Genomic DNA, 22,609 nt, shown 5'->3' with positions numbered 1-22,609 from the left:
GCACAGGCTTTCCTGAAGCATATGTCTACCCAAGTGTCATTTTTGCCGCTTTATAACTGTGTGACTGCCATCAAGTTACTCACCCTCTCTGACCCTCAGTTTCCTCTAATGGAAAATGGGGTTAAAGATAGTATGTATTTCTTAGAAGTCTTATAGGAATTAAATAAGTTAAACTGTTGTCCTGTTTGGTCACAGAATTTCAGATTCTTAAAATTAGATAGTTTTGGCAAATGCCTTCTCCAAATTTCATAGCAAAACGATACATATATACATATACATATACATATACACACTGATTTTTGAAAATTCATTTATGATGATTTCTCTTTTATTTTAGAGGTTAAATTCCCTGGCTGCCACCGTTCGAGGCAGTCTTCCTAAATTACACAGAAACATCATAACAGCCTTAATCACTATCGATGTGCATGCAAGAGACATAGTCACCGAACTTGTTCAAGCCAAGGTACCTGTTTCATTCAAGTAAAGTCACACATCTCTTTGTGAAATGAGTGCATCCAATATGTGCATCACTGTTATCACTTCTGTAGGTAGAAGAAGTCGATTCCTTTGACTGGCAGAGACAACTGCGCTATTATTGGGATATAGACATAGATAATTGTGTGGCTCGAATGGCGCTCTCCCAGTACACGTATGGCTATGAATATTTGGGTGCATGCCCAAGATTAGTTATTACTCCTCTCACGGTAAGTTTCTGATCGCTTTGGTTAATGTTGACACAGGAGTGCTTTTTTTTTTTTTTTTATCAGAATAGTCTGGGAAAGTTTCATATGACATTAAGTCTTGAAAGGATTTACTATGAATATATCTTTGTGAAGCAGAGGTTTGCATGAATTAATTATGTGCCTGGATCTGGAGTATATCTCAATTGCTATAAAACCTGCATAGAAAATAATGACTCTCCTTCTATAGAAAGGAAAGGACTTAGAAATTTGTGGCGAGTCAATTCCCTTCAACAATGACAATGTATCAATTTCTTCAGGATCGCTGTTACCTTTGCCTCATGGGGGCTTTGCAGCTGGACCTGGGAGGTGCGCCCGCTGGTCCTGCTGGCACTGGGAAAACCGAGACTACCAAAGACCTAGCAAAAGCTCTTGCCATCCAGTGTGTGGTCTTCAACTGTTCCGATGGTTTGGACTACAAGGTACAGTCCCGGCATCTGAACACTCACATTAAGTGCTTTATGTGGCTTTCTGCACTTGCAACATGACATAACAAAAGAAGGAGAAAATGGGGTGATAGAAAGCAAGTGAAAACTGGTGGGCAAGCATGGTTAAAGTGGAATAAATAGCACAAAGGAGGAGAGTCAACAAACATAAGGTGGTCTGGGTAGTTAAGGTGTAGGAATCAAGGCCGGGGGAGGATTTGCCAAATGGTGGTAAAATTAAAAATCTATTCATGTCAGTAAGTAGAAAGAAGAGAGATGAAATACAAGATATAACAGCAGAGAAATCTAGGAACAAGGAATAAGCTTACAGAAAGAGATGAGCGATTCGGAGAGTTGTATATTGAAAATTAAACATGTAGGAGGTAAGAATTCATGGTAAGATTTGTCAATATAGCAGTTCTCAAATTTTTTGGTCAGAGACCCCCTTTACACTCTTAAAAATTATGGAGATCTCATAAGCTTTTATATATATATATATGTATATATATATATATATGTATATATACACACACACACATATATATATGTATTAGTTACATCTGTTGATATTTACCATGTTAGAAATTAAAACTAATACATTTAAAACATTTATTTGGTTTAAAATAATATATCCATTACATGTTAGCATAAGCATATTTTCTGTGAAAAATAACTATTTTCCCAAACAAAACATTTAATGAGAAGAGTGACGTTGATTTATTTTTTTGAAAATCTCTAATGTTTGGCATAATAGAAGACAGCCAGTTCCTCATATCTGCTTTCTGCATTGAATCTGTTGAGATATGTTATTTTGGTTGAAGTATTTGAATAAAATCTAGCCTCACACAGATATATACTCAAAAAAGAGCAATATTTCAATAACTTTCAGATAATTGTTGATATTCTTCTTTGACATTACACTAAAACTTGACAAGTAGCATTTTCTTGAAGATTATTTGCAATGTGGAAAATACATCAATAACTTTTTCATACTTTGTAGTCCCATAAGAAAATGAGAGTGAAAAAGCAAATTTTAGTATTATTATGAAAATACTTCTACCTTGCAGATCCCCTGAGAAAAACTCTGGGACTTGCAGGAATCCCCAGATGACACTTTGAGAACTGCTATTTTAACATGTTAATTCCTAATTTGGAAAGTCACATCTCTTGAAGGGTCCATAGGATCCTCAGAAGAAGACTAAGTCAAACATGGGACAAGAGTAAGACTTCCCACTGTGCCACTCCTAGCTCACCCATACCACTGGGAAAGTGGTAGCAGGAGCCTTCACAGCAGAAACAAGAGAAGGACCCTACTGCTTGCTTTAGTAACCACTTCGTGTTTAGTGACACTTGTTTCAGTAACTCTGTTGGTCACGGCTTTAGATGTGTTCTTTAGGAAAGATGTAGAGCCTCTCAGTAACAGGAAAGACATTGGTGAAATAATTAGTATGTGAAATAGCACCTCCCCAAAGTATATTTCTTAGAATGCTACTTCAAATACGCAGAACAACAACAACAACAAAAATCTGTACTATCCTCATTTCCCTTCCAGGTTTTCACAACTCAGGGTAGTATATTAAATACTTTATAAAGTCCCACATTTATGAAATCTGTTGATCTTTGTTTAATTCAGCAAATCCTAAATGTATTTGACCGTGGATGCCTTTTGGCCGCTAACACACAGAGCTAATATTGTCATTTTTCTAAAAGTTACACAAATACCTGTATAATGTCTAAATTTAGAGTATTATCATTTAAATTGTCCAAGTAAATAGCAATTCATTCATTCATAGAGTAAATCATACTTATTTTTCAGAAGCATCTCCAGAAATTAGTGTTTCTGGGATATGTTCTTTTAGAAAAAGACAAAATCATTTAGAAAAAAACAAAAAGATATTTCCTCTAATAGAAAGGTGGTAACTTCTGACATAGCCCAGTATTCACTTAAAACGCTTGCTTATTTGCGCACACCGCCTCTTTTTTTAAAAAATATTTCAGCTGAAAATTTAACTTTTGAAGGAGTTCAACTACGTGATATGAAGGTGAACAGTGTGATTTTGATTTCAGATGATGGGGCGCTTCTTCAGCGGTCTGGCACAGTCAGGGGCTTGGTGCTGCTTTGATGAATTTAATCGAATTGACATAGAAGTTTTGTCCGTCATCGCACAGCAACTCATAACCATCAGAAATGCCAAAGCTGCAAAGGTAAGGCATTGGGCACTCATCTATGGAGGCAGCATTTCTTCCACTTGTAATTAACGTACAGCACATTGCATGGAAGGGCCATGCTAACTTTAGCCTGCCTCTTTCACATTTCCGGTGTAACTGGTGAGCACCACAGCAACTGCACTTAGTTGGGGAGAATTAATTCCTCATCCAGGCAACACAGAGAAACAAACTTCTGTCACACACTGTGCTGGGAGCTGAGGTACAGAGTTGGTGAAACTCGGTTCCTGCCCTCATGGAACTCTGTTCTTTTTCCCAGTCCCCCCTCTGTCCCCCCCACACACACAGACACACACAGACGCACATACACCCTGTCCCTCTCTCCTCCATCTCTTGCTTTCTTCCTCACCTTTCTTGTTCTTGCCTTTGACATTTACTTCTCTGCTAGGTTTCTCTAATGCTGCCTTCCAGGCTCCATTGCCTTCAAGATGGCCCCCAAGTTCAGCCTAGCGCTGGTAGAAAAATGGCAGAGGAGTCCTGGGGAATCTAGGAGAAGGTTGGCTCTCCAGAACTCACGGGACTGGAAAAACCAAGGAGTGTAGGATCAGATGAAGATACGAACGTGGCCGAGCCCCACTATTTAAAAAAAAAAAAAAACAAGCCCCTGACCTCCTTAGGATCATTCTTAAGGGTTCATCCTGACATAGCAAGGGGGGCTTCTGGATCCGGCTCTTGCTCTAGGGGCAGGGATGATTCTCATTTGAAGGTGCCCTACTAAAGAGTTGTTAAATATTTTGACTATAACCTCTGCAGAAAAGCAAATTGTAGAACAAGTAAAAAGAAAGCAGAAATTGGACTTTAATGTGCTGCTAAACTGTACAAATCATTGTACTTTACACTGATTTTATCTTCACCCTAAACCTATGTGAAGTGGGTGGCATTTTCCCAAAGTTACTTATAGGTGAAAAGGATTCAAAGAAATTTAAAAACATTTCTGGTAACACCATACAACCAAGATACACACCTAAATCCACGTAACCCTAAATGTCTGCATTCCTTTGACTACACACCATCCTGCTTCCCAGATCCTCGGTGGTGGGGGCAGGTGTATTAAAAGCAGGGACCTCCAGATATACCATAACTTGTGAGTCATTATCACTTTGCTGAGCGATTAGCTGAGAGCCAAGTATGGGGGGAAAGGGAGAAAGGACCAAAGGGAATGGAGGAAGGATTGAAGCCTTGCCAACTGGAGAGCAACCATGTAAAGTGAAAGAAAGGTAAGAGTACATCTGAGACTAACTAAACCTCATCTCAATTTTGCTAGTGGCCAGAAGAGATAGTTGGAGTGAGATACATCCCCTGAAATAGATGAAGAAACCAAAGCACAGAAATGTACAGGTTTGAATAGCACAAACAGCAATTTAGTGGCAGCAGGATTGGTCTCCAGTTGTACCATCCAGCATTTTCTCCTCCAGGCTATATGACACATCTCTCAGCTGCATCCTGGTCTTCCCCTGCATTATTCGTATCTGTTCCTTCATCCAATGCCCAGCTAGAAACATGGAACTCATCTTGGAGTTTTCCCATTACCGTCAACCCCAGAATCTAAGCCGTCACCAAGTCCATTTAATTTTATCTGCTAGATGCCTCTTGTCCCCAATGATAACTCCATAATTCTGACTCTTGTCATCTCCCCAATAGCGATTCCTTACTAGACCTCCTGTCTGTAGTTTGTCCAACCTCTCCATTGCCAAATTTGACCCTATCACTCTGCTCATAGTTCTTCTCTGCTTCCTCCAACCCGTGGGACAAAATCTAAATTCCTTAGCCTAGCATACAAGATCCTTGATGCTTAGGCCCCGGCTTCCTTACACATTCCTCCTAGAACTTTATCCTTTACCAGAGTGAATAGAGGTCATTTCCCAAACATGCAATACAATTTCTTGTTCCTGCCCCCTTCAACTGGAATAGCTGCCCCTATTTATCTATGTGAAATGTCCTTCTTTGTTCTTCAGGTCTCAAGCAGGCTTTCCCACTCTTCTTATGGCTTTGCTCCCTCTGGGCTTTGCACACACCTCCACTATAGCACCTGTTGCACAGCATGGTCATGGTTTCCAGGTCTGACCCCACACAACAAACCCAGGAGCTTCTCCAGGGCTCAGGAATGAGTGTCCTTTAGCTTTCTAAATCCATTGCCTCACCTGCACCAGATGCTCAAAAAGTGTTTGCTGTTCAATAAAAGTGAAGGGGTAATTCCAGTGACACGAACAGTGGGGACTCAACCACCCAAGGAATAAGATCACATTAGAATTGTGGGGAGAATACCAGAGAGTGGGGGTAGAGAAGGTTTAGTGGCCATGAAGTCTAAGCTGAATTGAGGAGACTCAGCAAAAGCTGTTGCCTAGAAGATTGCAGGACTGGACCAGGCAGAAGGAGACAAATTGGGCAAGGAAGGGGCAGGGAGGCAGAGAGCAGGAAACACTGAGCCCAGAAAAGATTGAGAGTGAGTGGGTGGGACAGAATCAGGAGAGAAATGTTCCCTGTCGTCCAACAGCTGGAATCAGTAGTCATTGCATGAATGCTCCGTTACACAAGTATTGACTCCGGAAGTAACGATGTAAAAGAATTTACAAATGTCTGGATAACTGTTAACTTATACTTTCTCATTCCTTTAAACAGCTCTCTAGATTCATGTTTGAGGGCCGGGAAATAAAGTTGGTTATGACTTGTGCAGCCTTCATTACAATGAATCCTGGATATGCAGGCAGAACTGAACTGCCAGATAATTTGAAAGCCCTGTTTAGACCCTTTTCAATGATGGTTCCAAATTATGCCTTGATTGCGGAGGTGAGTTTCATATTATAACGCAAGAAAAATTTAAGCTGGTCTGTTTTATTTACCATTTGATTCTATTGAAGTAGAAAGTTTCCTTTATAAATGCACACCAGCAAACGTTATATACTATTGTTTGCTCATAAGAGTAGATATGATTATCATCATGTAGAATGTTTGATAGGTTGTTATGTAGAATGGTGTGTGTGTGTGTGTGTATGTGTGTGTGTGTGTGTGTGTGTGTATGTGTGCCTGCTATATCTCTAATTCCCAGAATGGTATCTGGAATATAGTAGGTCCTTAAAACAATCAATGAGTTTAATTAAGCAGTTCATTGGGTTTATCAGTTCATCCAGGAGTTAAAATGTCTGGATTCATTCTAAAAATACCGTACCACTCTCACTTCTCTCTGTGCATTATTTTTTATTAGAGTCAAGGGATGTTGAGTAACCAAAATGCTAACCACTATGAGAGAGGGTGCGGATTGGTTTGTAAGTCTGTATCCGCTTAGTCAAAAATAGTAATCATTAATAAATTATTTATATTGTATTTGTTCTTTCTGTGTCTCTCTAGGAATCTTTCTGTTTAAATTGGTGGTTTTTTTTCTTCATACTAGCTAAGGACCAATGTAATTTTTCTTGGTACTTTTTACTGAGGTATGATTTATATACAGTACTAACGTGCAGGGATCATAGGAGTACAACCCAAGGGATTCTGACACAAGGATCCACCTGTGTGACCATAAAGACCACAATATAGGACATATTCAGGACTCGAGAAGGTTCCTTGTACTCAGCACTTAACATTTCTTAACAAGGAGCACTATTGCTTTAGGAATGGAATTTCCCAGAAAGCACAAATTACTCCTGTGGCTAGTAATTCCTTTGATAACAGCTAATTTAAAATATTCCTTTGGATGAAGTAAAAGTGTTTACCTAAGAATGGACTAAACCATGCCAAATCCTGTCATTAGAAAATTTACAACTTTTATTAGTATAATGTTTACAGCATCTTGCGGGTCCCCCAGTGCCTCCTGTGGGCTTGGTGGGGTGGCAGACAGTTAAGGCAGGTGGCTTCTTCACTCTAGCCCCCCTGGGGACAGGGACAATAAATGACATGCTCAATGTCCAAAGCTGGTAGGAAGAAAACCACGCTTAGGACTCAGTGCAACTCAGTGTTCACATCTCATGTTTCATCCTCTTATTATATTATTCAGTAATTAATTGGAGAAATTGAAAAATCCAGTCTAGTGAGTGCTATGCCCATGTTACAGATTGATTGGATCGGGGTCTGTCATTAGTAAATATTTTTAATCACCTGCAGTGTGCAGAGTTCTGTGCTAGTAAGTAGTGACAGCAATCAACAGAACAGACATTAGTAAGAAAGCTCTAAAAAAAAAAAAAAAAGGAAAGAAATCTCTGCATCATTTCAAATCTTGATTCTGAGGCCAACTGCAGTGATGCGAGTGGATTAGAGGAAGGACCTACCACCACTATCATTATTGATTTATTTAGGCAAGGATGCAGCAACTTGTCAGAGGCAAGGTAGCCTCCTGGGGCAGGGGACAGGCTGCACACCTTCGCATAGTGTTCCTTGTTTCCCAGGGAGCCTAAAGGGCTGTCACTGACACTCAGATCAGAGAAGCTCCAGTCTTGCTTTTGTACTCAGGTCTTACAACACCATCCAACCTCCACGATGGGAACATTTTTCAAGCAGTGGGCTCTCTGCTCTGTGCACCAAATGTCACTAAGGCCACATCTTCATCTATAGAAAGAAAGCGTAATCACTGCTCAGGCCTCCCCCAAATAATAGCCCATCTTCTACCTTCTTGTGGCACAGAAAACCCTTTCCCTTCAATCTTTACATTTCTTTGTTAAATGATATAACAAGTTGGAGAGGTGTAATGCCTAAAGTAGACTAAATACATGGGTATTATGCTAATATACTGTTGTCAATATAAGATAGTAAACATTACATTACGCTTTTTCTAGGTAATTCTGTATTCTGAAGGATTTGAATCCAGTAAAACATTAGCAAGAAAAATGACTCAGATGTATAAGCTTTGCAGCGAGCAGCTCTCTCAGCAGGATCACTACGACTTCGGCATGAGAGCTGTAAAGTCCGTACTGGTCATGGCCGGGTAAGAAACCAACGGGGGCAAGAGGAAAATTCCGAACGATGTAATCCAATGTGTGAAGTGAGTAATTCACAGATGGCACTTAAAGCAACATAGTAAGGATTTATAAATGTCACCTGCCACAGTTGTCATCATTCTTGTCTTGACACTTGGATTCCACAGTGAAATGGGACATCTCTCCTCATTCCACGAAAGTTCTTCATTCTGAGACCCAGGAGCGTTGTCCCAGGCTGAACCTGAATCTCGACCAGGCTTTGGCTCCTTTTCGTTTCCCTAAAATTTATCACATGCATCGAGTTTTAGGGTTCAAAAGCCTTTACCACCACAATATGGATGACTAGACTTAAAGGGCATACAGTTTGTTATGCACATACAATAATTAAGTTATATATGTTGCCTGACAAAGCCTGAGCATGCAAAAAACTGTAGTTTCATCATTCTGTCTTCAGTTGAGGCTTTTGTCCAAGACTTGACCTCTGTCCTTACAGTATGGTCCATGACTGAGCTGCTTTCTAGTTTCTAGTAAAACATTCTCTTTTCAGGCCTCAACTTCTGTCCTTATATCCTCTTTAAACTCCTGCCTCTGGAATCCCCAGCTTGTCCAAAGTCTCTGAGAACATCTGTCTCCTCTCTCCTCCTTCCTCTCAGGCCATGGCTTGCTGGTCTGGGCTCTGCATATCCGGGGCCGCTTCTGCCTGGCTCCTGTATCCTTGGGTTTTGCACAAATCCCCCTGCCCCATGTAGCCTCCGTTCTTTCTTTCAACCTCTCACATACAGTATTTCTCCTCTTCACAGGATTGCCATGTAAGGAGAAGGAATACTAAGAAGTTCAAATATGCTTGCACTCAAAGAAAACATCTACAGCCCAATGAGCAAGACAGACAAAAGAACAGTTATCTGGGATACGATGTAGTGAGGGTAACCATAGGGCTGTGCTCAAGGTTTGCCCTGGAGAAGGACTGAGGAACTTTCTAGAGGAGGGAGTAACTGCGCTGGGTTCTGAAAGGGGAGATAAGAGCAGACAAAAAAGCAAAGCAGTGTGTTCTGGGCTGAGAGAAAAGAGTCATGGGGAGGTGAATCATCATGATACATCCATGATGCGTGTAAATTCAGGTTGGATTGATGGCGGAGGTTGAGAAAATGTCCTTGTCATTCTCCTCAAGGTTATGTAGGCAGGTCCTGACTGGTGCACACGCTGTGATGGAGATGGGTGCTCAGCATGAAGGGAACACGAGACTCCCCTTCCAGCGGGAACCTGCAAAGGGGTGCCCCGCACAGCTTTTTGCAAGTGGGATCCCTGACCCACAGGTTAGGAAAATCGTTCACTAATATGTTCTCACAATGTCATCTGAATTATTCCTTTAAATGTAGGTCTTTAAAAAGAGAGAACCCAGACCTAAGTGAAGATGTGGTGTTGATAAGAGCTTTACGAGATTCCAACTTGCCAAAATTCCTAACAGAAGATGCTCTCCTGTTCAGGTAAGTTTCCAGATGTTACAGAATAAAGCACAGCTATGGTGTAAGGTAAAGGAGAGTCTTGTCTGCAAATATGACTGTCTCTAACAGAGAACTAACTAGCTCATCTTATCTAGAGATACTTATTGCAATTTAAAAAAGTACTAGTTTAGAATAAAGATATTAAAGTTTTAGCATCAATCCAATTATTTATTTTTTTCAAAATATTTATCACCAGGCTATGTCCCTGTTCAGTTTTGGATATTATCTATGAAGTTACTAATAGGGAGGTGAAGAAATGCAATACATCTCTTCCTCTCTGTATTGTCATATTGCAACATAACTTGAGCTAAATATCCAGGAGTTCCATAATTTATCACAACTATATAAATTAATCCTTTACCTACTTTCCCATACATCTATCATTAATTTGTCTCCAAATTCTGCCAGAGTGTAAATCTCCTAAAAATAAACAAAACCTTCAATGATACAAAATATTCTACTGAATTTGTCTCTTTGGAGCCCTCTGTCCTGCTCTAATTGGGACTGATTTTCCATCACCCCTGGTGCACATCTATTATCCTGGGATGTCCATTTAAGACTATGCTGAGGACTCCCTCTGCTTTGTCTTCTATCAGTGCCCCTGTTTACCAGATCACGTGTCTCTCTACTCCCTCTTGGTAGGATACAATGATGAAAATTCCTACACAGTTATCTTTGCACACTTATGATATTTCTGCAATTAAGATTGTAAGTTCGCTAGGTCCTAGGGTGTGGACATTTTTAATTTAGATAGAGTCTATCAAGATATCCTCCAAAGACATTTTACATTTATAAAAATGGTTTTATGAAAATGCTTATTTCCCTTTAAATGTTTTAAAGAGGGACCAAAAGAAACGCATGCATTTCTTTAATTATTAGTGTTATTAGTCATGTACCGTTATTAGTCATGTATATTTATTATTTCTCAGAGGATTTTTCTATTGTGCTCTTTCACTTATTGATTTGTAGGAACTCAAACTTTATCTGGTATAAAAATTGGAAATGTTTCTCTAAGTCTATCAGTCATTAAGTTCATATATGAAGTCTTTCACCTAATAGAACTTTGTCTTTTGCTTGTTTTTTATATTTTCAGTTTATCGACAATTTTTACACTTGTAGATTTCTTGCCTATCTTAGAAAGGCCTTCTTAACACAGTGGTGAAAAATTCATCTTTTATATTTTCATCTACTAGTTTGTTGGCATTTTACATTAAGGTCTTTACTGTATCTCAAATGTATTTGTGTATATAGTATGCGGTAGGGATTTAGCTTCTTTTTTACCCATAGAAACATCACATATTAACTCTTTCCCACAGAACAAATTTTCCTTTGCACCCTTTTTTACATAGTATTCGTTCACTATTTTTGTTTCTATCTTATTTTCTGAATATCTACGTACAGCTATAAATACATTTGAGGAAAGTTGAATTTGAAATACAATTTTAAAAATAGACTGAGAAACTCATCACCTTCTATATGTTTGATACTGTGCCATGTACTGTGGACAATACAAAAACGTAATAGATATTCCTTATGTCATAAAGCTCCCAGTACACTTAAAATCATTGGTTTACTGTACAAAAAAAAACAAACAAAATCAAACCCAATATCAGAGAAATGATAGGTTCTGATATAACACATAGGACAGACAAGTACTGTGCATGTTTAGAAGAAAAGATCAATGAGAAAAATAAGACATTTAATTTCTAATCAATTAACTGTAATAAACATGGGGAAAACTCAATGACTAATGGTTCTTAATTGATTTTATTTTTGTTATTTCAGTGGAATCATATCTGACCTTTTTCCTGGAGTCCAAATTCCAGAACATGATTATGGTATATTGCAATCAACAATTATAGATGTGATGAATAAACAAAATCTTCAGCCTGAGATATGTATGGTTAAAAAAGTGATACAATTATATGAAACCATGCTAGTAAGGCATGGTGTTATGTTAGTCGGGCCAACAGGAGGTGGCAAGACCACAGTTTACCGAATACTTGCAGAAACTTTAGGGAATTTGCAAAAACTTGGTTTAGACAATCCATTTTACCAACCAGTTAAAACATACATTCTTAATCCGAAATCAATTACAATGGGTGAATTATATGGCGAAGTTAATAACATAACCTTGGAGTGGAAAGATGGTTTGATGGCACTGAGTGTCCGAGCAGCTGTGAATGATAGCTCGGAAGACCATAAATGGATCATCAGTGATGGGCCAGTGGACGCTCTTTGGATTGAAAATATGAATACAGTGTTGGACGATAACAAGATGCTCTGCCTGGCTAACAGTGAGAGGATTAAACTCACACCTCAAGTCCACATGCTTTTTGAGGTAAATGTACACGTCATACTGCGGAGTGAAGAAATCATTCATTAGATCATTCATTAGACTGGCATCCTGTCATACTTTTTTCTCTCAGATTGACATTTCATGTAGTATCTGTCAGGTCTACCGTGGTATTTTGGTTATGTAGTAAATACTTATTAAATTGTCCGTGTGTAATATATTGCCCATCCTGACAACGAAAGTCTCTCAAACATTCCTATGTCTCTAGAAACAGAAAATAAAATAAATTCCGGCTTCCCCAGCACCTGTTTCCTTTCTTTTGGACTTATTTAATATACATATTGATGAGTTCGCATTATTTGAAATGCTTTCTAAGTTTAAGAAAATTGTTGTGTGTGTTTAAAGTGAAATTATCCCAGTGTGGTATGTATATTTTATGGAAGGTTTGGAAAAGGATGTGGACCGTATACAGTGACAAAATATTATGAAAGATAACCACCCCTCCTGTATTCATTCATCAAACATTGATTGAATGCATATTATATGCTAGGTATTAGGCTAGGTGTTGGATACAAGAATGAAATGAGAAAGAAAAGAGAAGGAAAAAGAAATACCTCATCCGTCCCATAGGATTTGACAGTATCCTCCTATAATTACCAGTTTTCTAACCTCATGCCTAACTTCCTTCTCCATTTCTGGTTACTTACAGCTCTCCCACTGTCTTCCACATAAAGCCTTTCAGTGTTAACTTAAGCTTCAAACATGTGATTCATTAACATTGAAGGAATAAGGAAGTATCATATTAGTTTATTCCTGTCCAACTTTCTTGGATTTTAGGTGCAAGATCTCAGGGTTGCCTCTCCTGCAACAGTCAGTCGATGTGGAATGGTGTTTGTAGACCCTGAGGAACTGAGATGGATGCCATATGTTAAAACCTGGATGCAGGGTATTTCTACAAAAGTAAGTGCAACCAGCTATTCCCAGTATCTCAGTTTGTCAGGGCTCATTTTTCCCTAAGTGCTCAAAATACAGTAAGAGAAGGTCTCACTGTGCCTGACTGAGGGAATTCTAGCGTTGTATGAAGTTCCTCTCCCTGAGAACTCTTGGGATCATCCAGAAATGTTTGTATATTCCCCAACTCTGTCCTTATTACGTGTGGCCTCAGCCTCCGTCTGCCTAGTCGCTCTGGGTCCTGCCTCCTCTGCCTGGCTTCTCCCCAGACTGGTGCTTCTCAATTACAAACACAAACCACTTTCTTGAATCCCTCAAAACACAGCTAGAACAGGATGGGGCATTAAAAAAAAAAAAAGACTTTGCTGAAGGTTTGGGATAATGAGAGGCAATCACAATGAAGAAAAATACATTTCAGTCCAGGCACTGTCATCATTTTTAGATTTTAAGAACGGTTAACACCGAGAGCCAGAGAGAAGAGAAAACCAGTTTACCTCTCACACAGTCACCTGTCCATGACCCCAAATACATTCTAACCTCGGAAATAGCATTCTACCCTAAGTGAAGCAAAGTTTCTATATTATTATTCAGAACAACTCAGTTCCATATTAACTTCTGTGCCCTCTCCATTCTAAAATAGGATTTCTCTCAAGCCATCTTTTGCAATGTTTTGCCCCAATCCAGTTCGCACTCTAAGAAAGCCATCTTCTTTTTGCCTCTCCCCCTCCAATGATGAATCAAAAAACTATTGTTTTTCTCATACTTAGGCATCAACATTTTAACAGTATTGTGGTCTAGTCTCAGAGTACCTTATTAAAGAAAGTAATTCTCAGAACAGAGAATTTATCATGGGCTACCATAAGATTTTAAACCATCCCAAATGCACTTTTTAAAAATTAATAGACTTTATTACTTAGAACAGTTTTAAGTTTACAGAAAATTATTAAGAGTACAGAGAGTTCTCATATTCTCCCTTTCCTCCAAACACAATTTTCCTTATTGTTAACATCTTGCATTGCTGCGGTACATTTGTTAAAACTGATGAACAAAAAATCATTGTACATCATTGATATTGATACATTGTCAATATATTATTGATGTGCCAATATCGATACACTGTTGATACGTTATCAATAATGGTTCATTGATATATTAACTAAAGTCTATAGCTTGCTTGTGTTTATAGCTTGTGTTTACTCTTTGTGTTGCACAATTCTGTGCGTTTTGCAAATGTATAATTGTCTTGTAGCCACCATTATAGTATCAAACAGAATAGTTTCACTGCCCTAAAAAAATCTGTGCTCTGCCTATTGGTATCCATCCACCCTCCCTCATCCCTGACAACCACTCTCTTACTGTCTCCATAGTTTTGCCTTTTCCAGAAAATCATGTAGTTGGAATCATACAGTATGTAGCTTTTCCAGATTGGCTTTTGTCACTTAGTAATATGCATCTAAGTTTTCTCTATATCTTTCTGTGGCTTGATAGCTCATTTCTTTTTATCATGGAACAATATTACATTGTATAGATACACCAAGTTTATCCATTCACCTACTGAAGCACATCTTGGCAGTCCCAAGCTTTGGCAATTACGAATGACTATGGTTTACACTGCTGTATGATATATAGGAAAGTTGTTAAGAACGTGGATCCTAAGAGTTCTTATCACAGGGAGAAATTTTTTCTTTCCTTTTTATTGTATCTATATGAAATTATGGTAATCATTTCACAATACAGTTGACCCTTGAACAGCACAGGTTTGAACTGTGCAGTACACTTATAATGTGAATTTTTTTCAATAAATACAGTTGGCCTTTCATATCCATGGGTTTTGCATCTGGAGGGTTCAACCAAATGTGGATCAACAGAGTATTTTCCCACTCCTGACTATGGATTTTCAACCACCCATAGAAAATACTGTTTTTGACCCATGGTTGGTTGAATTCACGAAAGTAAAGGGACAGTTGTAGAGTCAAAAATTATATGGGGATCTTCAATTGCATCGGGGGTCAACCACCAATCCTGCATTGTTCAAGGGCCAAGTGTATACACAAATCAAACCAGCATGCTGTACACCTTCAACTAATGCAGTGATGTATGTCAATTATTTCTCAATAAAACTGGGAAAAAATTAAAACCAAGAACAAAGTTCCTATAAACATCCATGTTCAGGCTTTTGTGGGGACTTAAGTTTTCAACTCATTTGGGTAAATACAGAGGAGTGTGACTGCTGGGTCATATGGTAAAACTATGGTTAGCTTTGTCAGAAACTGCTAGGCTGTCTCCCAAAGTGTCTGTACCATTTTGTATTCACGCCAGCAATGAATGAGAGTTCTTGTTGCTCCACATCCTCACCAGTGTGTGGTGGTATTGGTGTTTAATAGGTGTGTAGTAGTATCTCATTGTTGTTTTAATGTGAAATTCTCTAATAGATGATGTTGGACATCTTTTCAAATGCTTATTAGTCATTTGTGTATGTTCCTTGGTGAGGTATCTGTTCAAATTTTTCACTCACTTTTTATTGGGTCATTTGTTTTCTTATTGTTAAGTTTTAAGAGTTCTTTTTGTATTTTGGATGCAAATCCTTTATCAGATATGTGTTTCACAAAGATTTTTCTCCCAGTCTGGCTCATCTTTTCATTCTCTTAACAGCATCTTTCACAGAGCACAAGTTTTTAGTTGCAATGAAGTCTAACTTATCCCTTTTTCTTTCATGGATTGTGCTTTTGGATACAAATGAGTTTATATAAAAACTCATTTCTAAACCTAAGGTATCTAGATTTTCTCCTCTGTTATGTTCTAGAAGTTTTATAATTTTGCTATATAGTTTTACATTTAGGCCTGTGATCCATCTTGAGTTAATTTTTGTGAAAGGTGTAAAATCGTTGTCTACATTCACTGTTTTGCATGTGGATGTCCAGTTGTTCCAGCACCTTTTGTTAAAAATGCTATTCTTTCTCTATTGGATGGGCTTTGTTCCTTTGTCAAAGATTAATTAACATATCTCTATGGGTCTATTTCTGAGGTCCCTGTTCTGTCCCATTCATCTATTTGTCTATTCTTTTGCCAATACCACACTGTGTTGATCCCTGCAGCTTTACAGTAAGTCTGAAAGTTGGGTAATGTCAGTTCTCCAATTTTGTTCTTCAATATTATTTTGACTATTCTGGGCCTTTTGCCTCTCCATATAAACTTTAGAATCAGTTTGATATCCACAAAGTAATTTGCTGGGATTTTGATTCAGATTGCATTGAATTTATATAGGTCAAGTTAGGAAAAACTGACATCTTAACAATATTAGGTCTTTCTATCCATGCACATAGAACACCTCTTCACTTATTTAGGTCTTCTTTGGTTTCTTTCATCAGAGGTTTATAGTTTTCCTCATACACATCTTATACATATTTTGTTAGAATTATACCTAAATATTTCATTTTTTGGAGGTAATGTAAATGGTGTTTTATTTTTCATTTAAAATTCCAATTCCTCACTGCTGGTATATAAAAAGCAATTGACTTATGTATATTAACCTTGTATCCTGAAACCTTGCTATAACTGCTTATCAGTTCCAGGTGTTTGGGTCTTTTGTTTTATTTCATTATTATTATTGTTATTATTAGTCAGTTCTTTAGGATTATCTTTGATATAGACAATCATGTCATCTGTGAACAAAGACAATTTTATTTCTTCCTTCCCAATCTGTATATCTTTTATTTCCTTTCATTGTCCTATTGCATGAGCTTAGACTTCCAGTACAATGTTGAATAGGAATGGTGAGAGGGGCTGCATTTCTTTTAAAATCTTTGGGAATTATTCCTACTATCTTACATAGATATTTTTAAATTTTCTTTTATGGTTCTTTTTTATTGTTCCTAATTGTGAGAGATATCATCAATATAGAGACTGCATGAAATACATATTGACAGTTTAACAAATGATTATAAAATAAACACCTGTGTACCCATTACCAATCAAGGTGGAAGATATAATCAGCTACCCAGAATCTCCCCATGTGTCCCTTCCAAGTCATAGGTTTTGAAAATGTGTTTATTTATTATCTTGTGATATTTATACCCCTTAGTCTAAAAGTCACAAAATATATTACAATATAAGGATATAAACCAACCCATTTCTAAACTTACATATTTCATCTGGTCTTGCTAAAATACTATGTTTGTTTTATTTTCAGCTAAATGAGGAAACTCAAGGATATATATTGAATCTTTTCCAACGTTATGTTGATGATGGTTTACATTTTATCAATAAAAAATGCAACCAAGCGATCCCACAAGTGGACATTAGCAAAGTTACTACACTCTGTTACTTATTGGAGTCTTTGATACTTGGGAAAGATGCAGTTAATTTGACAATGGTATGAAGGATTCTATTACTGTTATAAAGCTAGAAAAATGAGATTATTGTATATCTGCTTTGCAAATAAATAACTCCAGATTTTCTGTAATATGATCATTTGATTTTCAAGTTAACTTTTCAGGAGACTAATGACTATGAATAGATTGATAGAATCCTTAAGTTGGAAGGAATGTTAGAGAGACCTATAGTTCACTCTTATACTCAGTTTAAATTCCCTTGCTGTCCACAACATATTTCTAATGTGTCTGTCTAGCAGCTGCTTAAATACCTTAATGCAGGCATAGAGTCACAATGGTCAATTGAAAAAAAACCTTGAGTTTTGTTTTCTTTTTACATAAACCTTGCCATTCATTTTCTCATCAGAGTATTTAAATTTGTACGACTATAAAACATCACTCTGTGAACCATTAAAGGAAATAAGAGGAAAATAGGCTATACCCTTTTAAAAATGCATGAGTCTACACAAAAGAAAACAGTCTTTAGACTTTGCAATTTAGGATTCTTTTTATGTTAACATCAAATATTAAAATTCTTTTTCTTTGTTCTTTCAGGAACAAGCGAAACTGAACACTGTACTATGTCAGACCTTTGTATTCTGTTATTTATGGTCTTTGGGTGGAAATCTAACTGAAAACTACTGGGATTCTTTTGACACATTTATTAGAACACAATTTGATGATAATCCTGATGCCAGGGTAAGAGCCAAATAAATTTAATTTTAACATATTAACTCTAAATCATTAAACTAAACTTCAAGACTGAAACTTTAAGAGCCTTAGTTCTACTGCAAACACAAATTCTTCACTAAAGAGTTTCTAAAATTATTCACTTTTTTATCATACAGAATATTTACTGTACTAAATAATACAATATTTTAGAAGTCCTCTCCTGGCCATATGAAGAAAGTAAGGTATACAACTATATTAAAACTCCCTACTATAAATGAATATTGAATTCTAGTTAGTAAACTTATTCTTCACATTGTTATAGTTTAGTAACTCTGAAACCACTTTCTGTACACTCTAAGATTGAGCAAGTGAATAAATATATTGAGGGTAATGGCAAACAGGTTTCTCACTAGAGAGGCAATTTACAAATATGGAAGAAGAGATGTAATCCAGGGGATCCAAGTTGGCAGAGTAGGTAAAGGCTGTGCTTGCCTCCTCCCATGACCACATTACAATTGCAACTAAATTATAGAACAATCAACCTGGAGAATTATCTGAAGCCTAGCTAAACAAAAGTCCTATAAGTAAGGATATAAAAAAGAAGCTATGATGACACTGGTAGGAGAGGCAGAGAAGCAAAAAGGAAGAGCGAGGGACCCCAGCCCCACACTGGGCTCCCCAGCCCACAATACTGATGCCATGAAGAGGAGTCCTCACAACATCTGGCTGTGAAAAACAGTAGGGATTCTGAGCATCTGGGTGAGATGGAAGGCTGTGGACACCCAGACACCTTCTTAAAGGGCCCATGCACACTTGCTTGCATGCAGACATTTTACTGAATGGGAGAAGATATTCGCCAATGACACATCTGATAAGGAGTTAATATCCAAAATTTATAAAGAACTCATACAACTCGACATCAAAAAAACAAACAATCCAATTAAAAAATGGGCAGAGGACTTGAATAGACATTTCTCCAAAGAGGACACACACCTGGCCAATAGATATATGAAAAGAGGCTTAAAGTCACTGGTCAGCAGAGAAATGCAAATTAAAACCACTGGCCAAATCTGAGCAGATTTGAGTGTCAAAATCTATGAGTACATTTTTTTTCTTCTTCTTCTTTTTTTTTTTTTTTTTTTTTTTTTTTTGTTGAGAGCCCACTGGCCCATGTGGGAATCGAACCGGCAGCTTTCGGAGTTAGGAGCATGGAGCTCTAACCGCCTGAGCCACCGGGCCAGTCCAAGTACATTTTGATAATAAAAATATACATGAAGACTTATTTCACTTAACATAATGTTCTCTAGATCCATCCATGTTGTTGCAAATGATAAGATTTCTTTTTTTCTTTATGGCTGCGTAGTACTCCATTGTATAAATGTACCACAGCTTCTTAATCCAGTCATCGACCGATGGGCATTTCAGTTGTTTCCATATCTTGGCTATTGTGTAAAGTGCTGCAATAAACATAGGAGTACATACAGATTTTTGAATTGGAGTTTTGGATTTCTCCAAGTACCATATGATCTCACTTATATGCGGAATCTAAAGAGAAGAATATGTGTATGAACTAATCGGAAACAGTTTTGGGGACACAAAAAACCGAGAGCTGTTAGAAGGGCGGGGGGGGAGGGGGTTGGGGATGGGGGGAAGGGTGAAGGGATTGGGGGGCGGCTGGTGACCACAGGATGTTCTCAGGGTTTTTTTGAGAATTACTTTGGGGAACTTATTCAATAATGTTTGGGGATTTTGTTGGGTGTCCGATGGACATGTGTCTTGTTTGGGAGACCACCTCAGGGATGCTGTGGATGCCTGGTCATGGCATTGTACACCAGAGGCTGGACATTAATGAATGCCAACTATAATTTTATGTGTATAATGTGATGGCTCGGTGTGAGGTCGGGGTGGTGGTGGATGGGGGAGGGGAGTTCACGGTGTGAGGGATGTAAAAATAAAATAAAATAAAATAAAACTATAAAAAATATATATATATATACATGAAGAAAGAAAGAAATGGGGGAGAAGGAAGAGCTCTGCCTTCCAGTAGAATACCAACTAACCTACACAGGCGAAAATATGGAATCAGGAAGTCATTACTTTGCAACTATTGTAGTTATAATTGGTTTAGGCAAGAATCATCAATGTACGTGTACACTAAAACTAGTGGGTGAAAGTTTGATGAGAAAAAATATATATTTACATAGTTTTAAAGTAAGTCCTGAAAACCATTGCTTAATTGCAAAGAGAAAACTAATATCATTGTAGAAAAAAAAAACACCCTTGTAGACACCACCTTAACCAAGTGATCCATTTAACATCCTCAATATTAGGACAAACCTATGCTTCCTGATATGGTGCACTGAGAGAGATACAGCCTTGCTTCTGCAATATCCCTTTCAAAATGCATAACCTGTATCTATTTATGAGGACACATCTGGAATACTTAAACAAATGAACATTCTATAAAACAAACTGGCTTATGTTCTTCAAAAATGTCTGTTATGAGAGACAAAGAAAGCTGGGGAACTTTTCCAGATGAAAAGCCTAAAGAGATATAACTACATGCAATGTATTATCCTGGAATGGATCCTAGACTTGGAAAAATATAGCTATACCTGACATTATTAAAACTATTGGCAATATTTGAATATGGAATGTAAAGTAAATAACATTATATCAGTATTCAATTTCCTGATTTTGATCATTTTACTGTGGTTATATAAGAAAATATTCTTGTTCTTTAGGAAATACACACTCAAGTATTTAAGATAAGGTGGAATAGTATGTACAGCTGACTCTCACAGAGTGAGAGAAAGGTAATAATAAAGCAAATGGGGCAAAATGTGAATAATCAGTTAATCTAAATAAAGACTATATGAGAGTTCTTTGTATTATTCTTTTACATTTCATGTGAGTTTTAAATTATATCAAAATAAAAAGTTACCAGAAAAAAAAATTTCCTACGTCAAGGATCTGAGCCTTATGGATTAGGACATTCTAGCAGATGTAAAACCTTGCTGGATCCTCAAGATGACTGTATCACATTTGGACAGGATGGACCCAATTGAGAACAATTAGAAATCTGAGACGGAGAAACCGATCTCACTGAATCAAGGGAAATGACCTGGGATCATCAAAGAGCAAGAAGAGATGGCCCAGAGCAAGCATTCAGTATTTAGTCAACAAATATTTATTGAAAACCTATCACATGGTAGGCACCATTCTCACTATTGTGGCTAAAGCAAATAACCCAAATCCCTAGCCTCATAGACCTTACATTACAGTGATGGGAGTCAAAATATCAAATATTTAGGAATAGACAAATATACAATGCATCAGCTGGTAATAAGTGCTATGGAAAGAAATAAGACAGAGTAAGGATGACAGGGTGCAGTGCAGAACTATTTTATATATGGTAGTCAGGAAAACTTTGCTAATAAGGTCATATTTATACAGACTTCTGAAGAAAGTCAAAGCACTAGTGATTATTCAGGGAGACAGCATTTCAGTCAGAAGGAAAAACAAATACAAAGGCCTTTATCTGAAGTAACTGCTTGACAATTTTGAGAAACAGCAGGAAGGCTAGTGAGGTCAGAGTAGAATGATCATAGAGAGTGTGATAGAGATAAGGTCAGAGAGATGGCAGGAGAGGAAAACATATAGGGCTTTACAGGACATTGTAAGGACTTTTGTTTTTCTCCTTGGGTGAAATGAGAAGATATTGATGGGTTACAACTATAGGATATTTAGCAGGACGGTGCCAGCCTCTGACATGGCAGTGGTAATGTTACCTGGATAACAGGAGGGTGTCCAGCATGAGAAGGTGGATTCCTCCATCAGTCTGCAAGTCCCAAATGATTGGGCTGTTGGATTTGTATTCCTCGTCTTAGTTAATGGCCTTAAGCTTCCTAGTACTAGCCATAACTCAATGAGTGTTACAGATTTTTCCTTCTTTATTCATCTTCCCATAGCCAGTGAAACACTAAGTTGAGTGAATTTTTTTCTTCTAATTATTTTTTTCAAATATGTCTTCATCTCTTCATCCTCAGTGCCTCTGGATAACTCAGGTTCTTATCATTTTTTTTCAGGTTATTAAAATAGCCTGTTTGTTATTCCCTTGCCTTTGGTCCAGTCTTATCTAAGTCACCTTTATGCCAGTGTTTCTTAAAATTGCAGGTTACAATCTGTTTATTAATTGGTTGTGATATCTACTGAAAGAGTCACAGTTCAGTTTTTAAAAATGAAATAGCCACTATCACAACTTTTACTCAACACTATATTGGAGATCCTATCCAGTGCAATAGGGCAAAAAGAAAGAGAGAGAGAGAGAGAGAGAGAGAGAGAGAGAGAGAGAGAGAGAGAGAGAGAGAGAGAGAGAGGAAGGAAAGAAGGAAGGAAACATAAACTTTGGAAAGGAAGAAATAAAACTGTCATTATTTGCAGGAAATATAACTGAATAGTAGAAAATCCAAAAGAATCTACAAACAAATGATTAGAATTAGTAAGTAATTTAGCAAGGTCAT

At 37.6% G+C, this 22,609-nt stretch overlaps 1 protein-coding gene across 1 annotated transcript in view; it reads left to right on the top strand.

Annotated features, from left to right (window-relative positions):
* Positions 1–22,609, top strand: part of DNAH6 (dynein axonemal heavy chain 6) — a 248,391-nt gene that overhangs the window by 88,279 nt on the left and 137,503 nt on the right. The window contains exons 27-37 of the mRNA XM_081069736.1: positions 338–463; positions 549–704; positions 1,001–1,162; positions 3,233–3,370; positions 6,011–6,178; positions 8,155–8,303; positions 9,672–9,779; positions 11,583–12,138; positions 12,931–13,053; positions 17,234–17,416; positions 17,970–18,113. Coding sequence (XP_080925862.1) covers positions 338–463; positions 549–704; positions 1,001–1,162; positions 3,233–3,370; positions 6,011–6,178; positions 8,155–8,303; positions 9,672–9,779; positions 11,583–12,138; positions 12,931–13,053; positions 17,234–17,416; positions 17,970–18,113 — 2,013 coding nt within the window. The remainder of the gene's footprint in view (positions 1–337; positions 464–548; positions 705–1,000; positions 1,163–3,232; positions 3,371–6,010; positions 6,179–8,154; positions 8,304–9,671; positions 9,780–11,582; positions 12,139–12,930; positions 13,054–17,233; positions 17,417–17,969; positions 18,114–22,609) is intronic.

The sequence above is a fragment of the Rhinolophus hipposideros genome (genome assembly GCF_964194185.1).
Source record: "Rhinolophus hipposideros genome assembly, chromosome: 12".
Taxonomy (NCBI): domain Eukaryota; kingdom Metazoa; phylum Chordata; class Mammalia; order Chiroptera; family Rhinolophidae; genus Rhinolophus; species Rhinolophus hipposideros.
Note: the sequence above shows the minus strand (reverse complement) of the source record. Positions and strands in the feature narration are given on the sequence as shown.